Consider the following 13,812-nt stretch of genomic DNA (forward strand, 5'->3'; position numbering starts at 1 on the left):
TGGAACGCAGCATTCTATAATATGTAGTTACTATTTTGGCTCCGTATCACATTAATCATATCGAACGGGTACATATGAACATTGCTGTGCCCTCATCACAGGGAGGCTGCGAAGCAGACGAATCTTCCATTCGACTTTTCTTTTTGGTTCTACTGATAGACAACGTAGGCCCTCCTACGATTCTAGCAAAACTTGACTTCAATGTCCGGGAAGATCTTTCCAGTGAATACTTTTTCCGACGCTCAACACATCGTGCGCAGTACGGCCAGAATAATCCTTTGGATGTTTGCTATCAACTCCTCAACAGTGTCTATCATTTGGTTGATTTTAACATTAGTAAATAATCGTTTAAATTAAAAATAGGTTTTTTTAGTCTAAGTCTATGCGATGTAACATTTTAATCGAAGACAATACAATTTACGTCGTCAGATGTCCACCAGCGAAATGGTTGCCGCGTGTTCTGGCCAAGCTTTATTATAGGAAATATTTACTTCAATGCATACCCAACCGTTCATATTTATGACATTAATTCGTTAGGCTTTTTTTAAAAGATTCAAAATAAGGTTACTGTATACTCGCATTTGCAATGGAGTTTCATATTCGATACATGATTGATAAAATGTGAAAGTTTTTCAGCGATTCCCTTGGGAAAATTGGGTAAACACAAATAGCATTTATCCTCTTTTGCCCTTTCAGTGCACCTTAGTTTTACTAACCAAACTAAATCCCAAATTACTGAATCGTTTTTCTTGTTTACCGTAATTCCCGTAGCGGGTTGTGAAAATGGATGCTCTCGTCACGGTCAATGTACACTAGAAGAAGGAGAATATCGATGTGTCTGTGCTGAAGGATGGGCAGGAACTGACTGCTCTATTGCATTAGAGATGAGTTGTAAAGATAACGTCGATAATGATAATGGTAAGTAACAGAAAACAAATTTCCTTTTTTTCTCTCACAGAGGTTCTGCCATGTTCACATTTTGATTTGAATTTATAAATAGTTTTGTTTTGCAGATAGATTTCTACCAAGCTCAATTCAATTCATAAGAAAATAGTCAAAAAATTTAAAAGCTTTGGATTTTGTATCTAATTTAACGTTCGGTGTGTAAAACAATGTGAGCGACCGAATATAATAATCGGAAGAACTGAACATGCTTCGTTGAACCCGCTTTAAATGTACCGTAAAACGGGGCTACTTGCACCACTTTTCAATTTGAAAGTGGTATAACTAAAATACTAAAACTCTAGAATCATATTAAACATGTACGAATGCTAATAAGAGTGTGAGGAATACTAAATAGTACTTATCAAAACAATGTATTATTTCAGTTTTCAGAATGGCCAAAAATTATGCCTGTTGCAAGTGATCCTGCATATAAGGTAACTTGCAACACATGAAGTTCATTGAAGTCTAATGCAGTATATTTTTCTTTACTTTTATCATTGACCATATGTACTGTAATTTGGACGTTCAAGTATGCCCATTTTGTTTACAACAATGTTTTTGGATAGCTGTAACATTCGATTAATTCCAGATTTGCTTACAAAACTAGGAAAAGCTAGCTATTGGGGATTTACCCGTCATTTCAGGACTAATAGTTGCAAGTATTTTCCACAGAACTGGAGTTTATTTATTTATTTATTTATTTACTGGTCTTCGAGTTAGTCGTACAGACAGTTTCTTAATTAATATTAATTCTATGTTTAAAGGCAGTCTTAGTAATGTTAAAATCATACTTGTCAGCTACATCATTATAATTACGACAGCATACATTGAACGGATTGTTTTGAGAAAAAAGAGTACGATACATTGGTAACCGAAAGAAATCAGTTCGTCTGGTGGGTCTAGGCGGTACGTTGAATCGGAACTGGTTCAGCAACTCCGGGCTATCTATATTGTTTCCCAGAAGATCAAACACGAAGAGCCGTTGCAGCATTATCCTCCGACTTGCAAGAGTCGGCAAACGTAGAAGATTGCATCGATGTTCATAGGGCGGTAGACGAATAGGATCAGTCCAAGGTAGTAACCGCAGAGCGTAACGAACAAAGTGACGCTGAATTCGTTCGACGCGGTTGATTTGTACAGCATGATAGGGTGCCCACACAAGTACACCGTACTCGAGAATGCTACGTACAAGGGCGCAGAAGAGCGATTTTAGGCAGTATACATCGTTGAATTGTTGCGTGTTTCTTTTGATGAACCCCAATACGGCATATGCTTTGGCTGTAGACATTGCAATGTGCTGCGCGAAACTCAATTTGCTATCGAGAAGAATGCCTAGATCCTTAACTGTGTTTACACGGTTGATAATGCTTGTTGAAATTCTATAATCAAACGTTGTTAAGTGCCTGTTACGACAGAACGAGATCACATTACACTTTTGTACGTTTACTTCCATCCCGTTTTGTGTGCACCAATTTAGCAGCGAATCAATATCGGCTTGGATGGCACAGCAATCGACTGCCGAAGCAATTACACGAAAGAATTTCAGATCATCCGCGAACATGTACTTAGGGGACTGTATAGTGGAGCACAAATCGTTTACGAATAAAATAAACAGTAGAGGGCCTAGATGACTTCCCTGGGGAACACCCGACTCTATCACAAACGGAGATGATCTCATTTCATCGATACGAACGTACGCACAGCGTTCGGTGAGGTACGACAATATCCACCGTGTCAACCATTCAGGAAGTCCCATTCGTTCGAGTTTGGCCACCATTAGCAAATGAGGCACTCTATCGAACGCTTTAGCAAAATCCACATAAACGGCATCAATTTGTTGACGTTCACCAAGCGCGCTATTTAGTGACGAAACGTATGCCATAAGATTTGTACTTGTCGATCGTTTTTTTCACAAATCCATGCTGCCACTCGGAAATAATATGGTGCACCTTCGGATACAGCATATCATGAACGAGGCTTTCGAAAACTTTTGGTAAGCAACTCAAAATTGAGATGGCACGATAATTCTCAACATCATTCATGCTACCTGTCTTATGGATCGGTGTAATAGCTGCTGTCTTCCAGACACTCGGGAAAATTCCTTCGAACAATGATTTGTTGAAAATTATACTCGCAGGAACAGCAAGCGCTTCAGCACATTTTTTAATGAAAATAGGCGGCAGACAATCCGGACCAGCTCCTTTGGCACCATCTAGTGACTGTAGTTTCAGCTCCACATCGCGTACCGAAAAATTGAAGAGCGACATGTTCAGATCGAACATCGGTAGGCTATTCAAATACGCTTCAGACAAAGGTGGTCAGTTATTACTTTGCACACTTTGAAAAAAGGATGAGAATAGGTTTGCCGATTCAAACGGGGACTCAGCGGTAACATCCTTGTAACTGACACGTTGGGGGATTCCCTGCGACTGTTTCCGATTTTTCACAAACGACCAGAACGAATTAGTTATCCCAAATTACGTGATTAAATTTCACTGGAACAGTGCTGCCACGGATATTTTCAGTAAACGGCAAAAACTAAATTATACTATATCTTTGTTGTCTTAAAATATTATTGAAAACAGATAAAACCTATTAATTTACATTATCAACGACTATCTTTTCCATGCAATCGGACTATTATAAAAGCTAGAGAAATCCCGTTGAGTGGGCATTCTGATCATGAGTACAGTCATCCATAATTTGAAAGGAAAATGTCGTCGTGCGACATCTCTCCCCTACAATTGTGAGAGATGCCACATGACAATTGCAGGTGAGATGCCGCACTCCATGGCAGAGGATTAGTAGCTAATTTTTTTCGCATCGGAATGTCATTAAATGAACATTTGCATATGGTATAAGTTCTTCATAAGGTATATCCACAAACTAACGGACCCAACACCGTGCTAAGTCTCGCTTGGTTTGTCATATGTAAATCAAACTTACGAGTCAACCTCGCTGTTCGGCTGTACGATCAGTGGTGCAAATTTTCATTTTCAAATGCTAACTTTCATCTCAATCAAACCCAACCATGATTCAAATTCAAAGCCTCCCTTAATCATTCACTTTCAATTCGACGGGATTTTCATAACCAAACTGTACGTCTTCATTTCAAATCGATGCTTTTTCATTCACCAACCAAAGTTGTCATCTGCTCTTTAGAGGCTAGTTTAGGTTAAATGTTGATATATTTTGCGATTTCAAGCTTACATGAACAGTAAGAAATATGTTTAGAGTAGTTTTGCTTGAAATATCCCAGAACAGAGATATTCATAGGATCAATGAAATCGAAAATGAATGGAAAATGACTGAGCAGCTCGGCTGTTTGAATGAATGGTGCAAACGAAAAACGGCGAATTGAACATAGTAGGGTATGATTTGAGATTTGTTCTTCCTTCAAGTTCAAAACAACCTGGTGAAAATTTGCAACTCTGTGTACGATACTTAATGCATTTATTTCATTCTTTTTACTTTACAGAGGCCTCGTTCTCGGGTGGCATACGTGATTGTTTTTGATACGGTCAGCATAATGTTAACTCGATTATGCTGACGCGTTCTTTGATAACTTCGCGTTGGGATGTTTATGTTCTCAATAATCGCGGGTCAGTATCCACCACACGCCCTATCTAATTAAATTTAAAAATTATGCTATAGTTTAATTTTTAAATACATATGATAAAAAATTTATTATATTAAATTTTAAGAAGAAAGTTATTTGAATACTAATAATGATAATGATAATAAATAGGGTAATTATAATAACAATAGTAAATACTTTCAATCATCCACCTTCGTATGGTTTTATTTTGCTTTTGTGGATTAGATATTCTTGTCTATTTTTTAAAATTTTTACGTTTGGATCTAAGTCTTCGAGAATTTTATTTGGTCCTAAATACTTTGCTTCTAACTTCTTGGCTGTTTCATTTTTTATCCAAACTAAATCTTCAACTTTAGATGTTTTACTCTTTAAATTTCTGTTTATTTCTGTTGATCTTTTGGTTTTATCTTGAATTAGTCTATTTCTTACTTCGTTGTGACAAATTTGCAATCTATTTTTTATTTGTTTACAATAGTCCTCAAAATTGTAGAATGGTTCCGGTTGTGTATCAGTTAGATTTGAAGGCATTTTGGATAATTTTCCATACACAAGGTAGAATGGTGTATAGTTTGTTGATGAATGCACTGTGTTATTGTATGCAAATTCGTAGTACGGAACCCAGTTTGACCATGAAAATAATTTATTGTCGCATTGGGTTCTTAAGAAATTTCCAAGACTTTTGTGGGTGTTCTCTAATGCTCCTACCTCCTACCATGTAAGCAGTGCTATTTAATTTTTCTATTTTCAAAAGACTTGCAATTGCTGTGAACAATTCTGACATGAACTCTGTTCCTCTATTAGTCGCAATTCTTTCCGGTACACCGTATTTTAGTATAACATTTTTAGCAAATGCTTCCGCAACGATGTCTGTTGCTTTATTTTTTATTGGTGATGCAGTAAGGCCATTACAAATATTTTTTAAAAATTATGTCACCCCCCCCCCCTTCAAAATCGCTGAAAAAAATCAGGGGGCAAATAATTTTTTTTTAAATATTCAAAATTCAAAAAATTTTCACGTTTTATATAACAACAATAACTTCCATAGAGTTTTGCTTTTCGTAACTGAAAACTATTATGGTAGTTTTAGAAATTACCATCCCATCATCAAATGAAACGTTTGCTGGTCGCGGAAGGAAGGACCCATCTGTGTATTATCAAACAAACATCTCATGGAAAGGCTAATACAGACCGACTTCTGAATCGATTCCATTTTAAACGCCACAGTCGATAGAGACATAATCGATCGTTGCATTCGAAAATAATTTAGATAAAGAAACAACCTGAATTCAAATATTTATATGTGGTTCAATATTCAATATACATGAGCTTTAGCGAAAGGTTTTTGACATTTAAAGATTTCATATGGGATCGTAGTATTCATACCGTATTTCCGCAGCCATATGTGCGATTCTTATGAACTTGATCAGATCAAAATCTGCTACCAAACCTTCCATTTAAGGCTAAGCTTGTGAAAATCGAATAAGCCGTTTTCCAAGAAGCCGAAGAGACATTAATTCTGAAATATTCCAAGAACCAGAAACATGCGAAATTTTCGAGATAGACGCTGGAATCAAAAGAACTTTGTCTGGCCATCAGCGATCAAGAATGCTCTAGCAAAGCTAAATATAGATCTTACAAATAATGGTATCATCGGCACTTACCGCAGGAAGAACCGGGAATCCATTATCGATGTCAATTTTCGTAGCCTTGGAGTAACCGGAAAGATGGACTGAAAAGTGTGCGACCACCAAGCGATCTGGTACAGCATTGATAACAGGACTATGAACTACACATGAATATGAATATGTGGGAGATATATAAACGAGTGAAGATGGAAAACAGCGATTTTTCACATGAACGTGTCCGTCGAAGAACTTGAATTTGAGGGTATCCTCTTCAACCTAAATGCGAACGAGTTCACGGCACTACTAACAAAGGCGTGTAATGCGACCATACCAAGAGATGAGAAACTGAGAAACGGTCGCCGGGTGCAATACAACGATTATCGATTTACGTATAAGTTGCCTCCGAGCTTGGAGAAGAAGTCGGAGATCACTTCGGTTTCTCATCTCGCTCAGTTCAGAAGCTAGAAATCGCTCCGCTGCAATAGCAGGGCAAGTAATCAAATTTACCCGCGCGACGCTTAGCAAAAATTGATTCCTTCTGCCTAGTGTGTGATACGTGAACAAACAATGAGTGACAATGCCAAGCAAAAGTATATCACGATGCGGGCAAACTGTGTTGCTGTTGACTACACGAAATATCCGGTAATACCATCAATTCATGAAGGGGAGCAAATGTTGAAGGTGAACTTGAAGTTCAACGTAGCTTGCGGTACTTTATGCGGTGCAATTCCACCATTTACGTCATGCGGTACTGAATATGTTAAAAAATATTAGTCAAGCAGAATCATTCGTTTCCCAGAACAACATGAAACACGTCATCGAATGTAATGACATTTTATACAGTATCCCAACGTATATAAATGTTGACATGACCTGGCACCACGTGTTAAGGAAGATAGTTGGAGGAACTTCTTCCCAAGACGCCGCAACGGAGTTCGTGTGGTGAGAATGCGTCCGACAAAACCTATTCCCTCTTACTTGACTTTCACATGCAAATCACCTCATGGTGTTGAATATTCTTAACGAACACTAGTCACGCACCCAGGACAGATTCCTACCTGTCAATGTTGTGATCATCCGCTACACCACGGGAAACCTTGCGCAGAGACTGCTAAAGAAATTCCACCTGATACGACCAAAGCCGGTATACAATCATCGTATGTTAAACCACAACCAGTTGGTAAACCAACGACTGCAGACCGGGCATTCACAACCACCAGCTCAACAACGATCGGTCCCAGTACCACTAAACTAACTGCCATTACCAACATCGAAGTAACAACGATTACAGTACATGTTTCTAAACCAACAACCAACACCACCAATAAGGAATCTAATACCGATGAAGAAGGATTTACAATAGCGACCCGTAAGCACAAACAACAAATAAGAACATCCGACGATGAGCAAGATGAATGCAGTACCGATGATGACATGGACGTAAACGAAAACGCAAGAGAAGACGGACCAAATGACCCCCAAGGTGCGCTCCACGGCTCAGTTGTGCTAACGCATTGAGCCGTGTCAAATATATTTAAAATTAAAAAGAAGTCAGAAAGCTCGAGGGAAGCGAGCTGCAAGAACCGCTCTCAACAAAGCAGTCAAGCTGTACAAGAAAGCCTTGCCACAAAGCCAACGCGAATTTCCTTAGGAGAGACCTACAAAGTTGGCATAACAAAGATAAAAGGCTCAGCTGCACCACCTGAAAGGTGCCCGGAAAGATGGAGGTCATCATCGAAAGGTTTTCCCCACAACATGAATCTATTTTCGCCGTACAGTGAGGAGGATGATCACAAAGATGAAGATCGATTTACCAACAAACAGCTTATCGAGATGGCGAAAGCCATAAAAGTGGAGCGATACATGAGAGCCCGTATATGTTCAAAACGATCCGATAATTGGAAGCGACAAAAGCTGATGTTGCTTCCGATGCCGGGACAACATGGAAATCTTTCAGCGTAGTTAATATATCCCTGGTAATGTTAGAGAGATTAAGTAATCCTGAACAAGCTAACGAAGTACGCGGACCGTGAGAACGGCATCTCATGTAATTCGGCTTCCTTATAGGCAGGTCTACAGTGAAATCCATCCAAACGGTTGTGGGGACTGTGGAGACAGCAAAGATAAGGATATCGTTTTGGCGTGGTGGTTCCCTTAGGCGTGAAGAATGCTTCAATAGTACTAGCTGGGAAGCAATCGCCCATTCGCTGTACAGCATGAGTAACTCTGCAGGATATTATAGTGCTACTTTCAGTCGAGACAGACAAGGGGGAATCACAACTACAACTGACGTTCCTCGACTCGACGCTGTGGAACGCAGTGTACGATGGAGTATTGAAGCTGAACCTTCCCAGAGACATAACGATTTTCGGCTTCACGGATGATGTGGTGTTCCAAGTAATCGGACAATCGCTAGAAGAGGAGACACTCGACACGGAGACGATTGCCCATCATAAAACAGAGTTGGTGATGACTAGCAGCCGAAAGACAGCGCGGTCGGAAAATATATCATCGATTTGAACTTTTAAAGTTACGATGATTATGTAAGGGGAAGGCTGTGAGAGCAACCACAGTTTTGCTTGAGGCGCCAGTGTACTGGGCACCACGAACCAGCGGAAATCGCTGGACCGAAGCATGTGGGCAGACTAGTTTCACCGTCAGGAACAAGATCGAGTAGGTCGAGTGAAGCACCAGCGGTGGGTCGTCGAGTTTTCAACGAACCGGAAGCAGCGAACCAGAAGGTACGCTCCATCCGGTATCGCCGAATTGTCCTCGCCAAGTACTGGTTGGCCCTTTGAGTAGGATTTATGGACTATGCGAGTAGATTGCGACAAAACTGGGAGCTAAATGACTCGCGCAACAGGCATCGGTATCGGGAGAACTTCCGACGAGGAATTGAGATGGCTCGCGAAAACAGGAACTAAATGGTTCACAGAAACGGGAGCCAAATGGCTAACGGAAGTTCACCACTGCGATTAGCTGGATATGTGTTCGGAGCTAAACCACTCTAATGTATCATTTTGTCTTAAGACTGAATCAGCCTCCCTACGATATAACGCTTCGATGCAGTCTCGTGGAACAAAAGGAAGGAAGAAAAGTGAGGACTGTTAGTAGTGGTTAGGCACAAAAGTGAGTCCCACCTAGGGCCAATGCAGTTTTGAAACTATTTAAGCATATTATAAAACATACAGACGTTTTCAGATATCGACGAACTGAATCTAGTGGTATATGACGGGTGTAGCTTAAAAAGTCGAGTTTCAGAGTGATTGCACAGTCTTCCTTATATGAAAAAGGCAAAAAATGAACTGATGATTGCTATACATTTCATAAATCCGTACGACTATCAAATGAGTTTCTCTGATGTGGCTACCTACTGCGCAACAAGATGGAGAAACATGCAAAGATTTCGAAGATGTACACGGAACCGAGCCGAATTACTATCATGTACCAAGCAAACAAATCTACAAGTCTTCAAGCACAAGTGATAAACCAAAGCTGATGTTTCCACTAGAGTTCGAAAAAGTATAGTATGCACAGGATGTACGTTCGCCAGGCTACTGTATACGAAATACGCAATAGAAAAAATTATCAGAGAAAACCATATCTGAGATGAATAATTACATTGACGCACACTTTACCTTTGGATTCATTCCAGAATGTTTTCCAAAAGTGAAATGTTGCAATCCTGTTTCTGTACATTGTTATCGAGCATGTTCACCTTTGACCGATTTTCATACCTTGTGTGTACAGTCGATCCATGTGCCGCCACAACGGAACGAAACCTATTCAAGCAACCAAAAGTTAATACCTTAATGTACTCTTAAATGTTTACATTAAGTTCTTAGAGAACTTTCAAGCTTTTATTGGGATTTTAGAAATTGCACTGTTCGGAAAATTATTTAAAACGAAAACTTTAGCATCCCTTTCCTATGTGAACTTTTAATTGATTCAGTAATGTTTGCTTGAATTTTTCTAGTAAAACAAATAGCTCAACCTCGAAATCACCCTGCGGAAATGTCCACGAGAACAATCGAAAGAAAATGTAAAAAGAAAAAAAAATTGTGTTTATTAAAATAAATATTTATTTTTTGTTTGCCCCCCCCCTTCAGAAAAAAATTAGTACTTGGACATAATTTTTAAAAAAGATTTGTAATGGCCTAATGAACTTTGTCAGTTCACACTGTGTTGTTAATATATGTTCATAACCTTCAGAGGGAATCAATGGTCCTACAAGGTCTAGATATATTTTTTCAAATGCTATTCCAGCTGTTGTGGTTATCGTCATTTTTGGTTTTGCAATATTGGTAGTCTTATATTTTTGACATATTTCGCAAGATTTAATGAATTTAGTCACATCTTGTTTCATGTCTTTCCAATAAAATTTCTGTTTATTGTGTTTATCGTTCTTCTTATACCTGCATGTCCTGCAGTGGGTAGTATGTGGTAATTGTTTATTATTAGTTTTTTGGTCATATTGTCATTTATAAATTTCACTTTATTTGAAATTCTTGTTATATTTGGGATTCCCTTTATTAAATCATTATTAATTATTTCTTCATAAAATTTGTGCGCACTGTTGTTATTCATTTTTATATATAACTAGCTAATGCCCATCGCGCGTTGCTGCGACTTTCAGTGAAATAGGAGGAAAACACAATTTGTTCCGAAGCGCCATCTGGCGGGCAGATAATCTCCAACTAATAGCATACAAACACGCCCCATACCAAATACCTACTGTGTGCAAATTTTTACGGAAATCGGTTGAGTCGTTTGGGAGTCTATAAATCATATACATACAAACTTTGACTTTTATATATATAGATAGATAGATAGATAGATAGATAGATAGATACATAGATAGATAGGTAGATAGATAGATAGATAGATAGATAGATAGATAGATAGATAGATAGATAGATAGATAGATAGATAGATAGATAGATAGATAGATAGATAGATAGATAGATAGATAGATAGATAGATAGATAGATAGATAGATAGATAGATAGATAGATAGATAGATAGATAGATAGATAGATAGATAGATAGATAGATAGATAGATAGATAGATAGATAGATAGATAGACAAGGCACTGGAGGTAGGTAAGGTTACAGTTGGATGGTCGAGATGCCTACTGAGAGCCGCCCCACGAGTAAACAAACAAGCAGAGAAATGCTTCAAATGTTTAGGCTTTGGACATTTAGCAGGGGCCTGCAAAGGCCCGGACAGATCCGGGATGTGCTGGAAATGCGGAGAGACGGGCCATCTTGCGAGAGACTGCACGCAGAGGCCGAAGTGCTTGCTTTGCACCCCAGCGGAAGGAAACGACCATCAGACGGGCGGCTTTAGATGCCCAGCGTACAAGAAGGCGACTGCAGGCCAACGGTGATGGAGATGACCCAGATAAACCTGAATCACTGTGATACCGCACAGCAACTGTTGTGGCAGTCTACGACAGAAACTATGTGCGATGTTGCTTTGATCGCAGAGCCTTATCAAGTCCCCCCTAATAACGGTAACTGGGTGGCGGATAGATCAGGAACCGCTGCGATACAAGTAATGGGAAGATTCCCTATCCAAGAAGTGGTAGAACGTTCCTACGAGGGTTTCGTGATAGCCAAAATCAACGGCATCTTCGTATGTAGCTGTTACGCTCCCCCAAGGTGGACAGTAGAGCAGTTCAGCCTAATGCTGGAGCAGTTGATCGATCGGAAGCCGGTAGTCATTGGTGGTGACTTCAACGCCTGGGCTGTGGAATAAGGCAGTAGAGTAACCAACACAAGAGGGTGTATCCTGCAGGAAGCTCTAGCGAAGTTAGACGTACGATTGTGCAATGAAGGCTCTGTTAGTACATTTCGGAGAGACGGGAGGGAGTCTATCATAGACGTCACATTCTGTAGTCCCTCATTGACGGCGAACATGGATTGGAGAGTATGCGAAACGAATACGCATAGTGACCACCAGGAGATTCGCTACCGTATCGGTCAACGGAACCCCGCGGCAGTACAGAGAAGGGTGACCGGCGAACGAAAGTGGAAGACGAAAGCCTTCAACAAAGACCTCTTTGTTGAGGCACTTCGGCCGAACGGCGGGACCGAGAACGTGGATGCGGCTGACCTAACAAGAAGGATTGTTGCGGCTTGTGACGCCACAATGCCGCGAAAACTGGAACCACGCAACAAACGGCGTCCAGCTTACTGGTGGAACGAGACGCTTAGTACGTTACGCGCTGCTTGTCTCAGAGCCAGAAGGCGGGCCCAAAGAGCAAGGTCGGAACCAGATAGAGAAGAGCATAAGGCATCGTTTCGGGAAGCTAGGGCCGCTTTAAAACGGGAGATCAGACTTAGCAAGTCAGAGTGCCACAAGGAGCTATGCCGAGAAGTAGACGCCAATCCCTGGGGTGACGCATACCGAGTCGTGATGGCGAAAATGAAGGGTCCGACGACGCCAGCCGAAATGTGTCCGAGCAAGCTGAAGATAATAGTCGAGGGGCTTTTCCCGAAGCACGATCCAACTATATGGCCACCGTCACCGCACGGCGAGGACGAAAGAACAAACACGGATCGGCAAGTGACTAACGACGAGCTAGCAGAAGCATCGAAGCGCCTAAAACCAAAGAAAGCCCCTGGTCCGGATGGAATACCAAACGTGGTACTGAAAGCTGCGATCCTGGCATATCCGGACATGTTCAGGATAGTGATGCAGAAGTGCCTAAATGAAGGCAACTTCCCCGAAATGTGGAAGGTCCAGAAGCTGGTGTTGCTGCCGAAGCCAGGGAAGCCACCTGGCGACCCGACCTCGTACAGACCCATATGCCTGCTGGATACACTCGGAAAACTCCTGGAAAGGATCATTCTTAACAGGTTGACGAAATTCACGGAAGGTGAGCGCGGACTGTCCAAGATGCAGTTTGGTTTCCGCAAAGGAGCATCGACAGTGGATGCAATTCGGATAGTGCTCGAGAATGCCGAGAAGTCATCTAAACAGAAGCGAAGAGGAGATCGATACTGCGCTGTGGTCACGATAGATGTGAAGAACGCGTTCAACAGTGCCAGCTGGGAAGCCATCGCTGCAGCGCTGCATAGAATGAGGGTTCCCGACTATCTGTGCCAGATCCTGAAGAGCTACTTTCAGAGCAGAGTGCTACTGTACGAGACGAGCGAAGGACAGAAGTCATTGCGTGTCACAGCGGGCGTTCCTCAGGGCTCCATTCTCGGTCCAACCCTTTGGAACGGGATGTACGATGGGGTCTTAACGCTGCAGCTGCCTAGGAAAGTGAAAATCGTAGGTTTCGCGGACGACGTGTCACTAACGGTGATGGGTGCGACACTTGAAGAAGTGGAGGTGTCGGTGACGGAGACAATAGACGCGATCGAGAGCTGGATGAACGGGGTCAAGCTGCAGATAGCTCACCACAAGACGGAGGTGTTGTTGGTCAGTAACTGCAGATCGGTCCAACGGATGCAGATCGACGTCGGAGGGCACGTGATTGCATCGAAACGTGCATTGAAGCAATTGGGAGTTATAATCGACGACCGGTTGAGCTTCAACAACCACGTTGATTACGCCTGCGAAAAGTCGGCGAAGGCAACGAACGCAATAGCGAGAATCATGCCAAACGTCGGCGGTCCGAGAAGCAGCAC

The 13,812-nt window shown here is 41.2% G+C and overlaps 1 protein-coding gene across 14 annotated transcripts in view; it reads left to right on the plus strand.

Annotated features, from left to right (window-relative positions):
* The window catches only part of LOC131694307 (teneurin-a), a 1,511,233-nt gene that overhangs the window by 669,031 nt on the left and 828,390 nt on the right, over nucleotides 1-13,812 (plus strand). For all 14 annotated transcript variants that reach the window (XM_058982937.1, XM_058982945.1, XM_058982962.1 and 11 more), the window contains one exon: nucleotides 772-918. In XM_058982937.1, the coding sequence (XP_058838920.1) occupies nucleotides 772-918 (147 nt within the window). The remainder of the gene's footprint in view (nucleotides 1-771; nucleotides 919-13,812) is intronic.

Source organism: Topomyia yanbarensis, chromosome 1 (genome assembly GCF_030247195.1).
Source record: "Topomyia yanbarensis strain Yona2022 chromosome 1, ASM3024719v1, whole genome shotgun sequence".
NCBI lineage: Eukaryota > Metazoa > Arthropoda > Insecta > Diptera > Culicidae > Topomyia > Topomyia yanbarensis.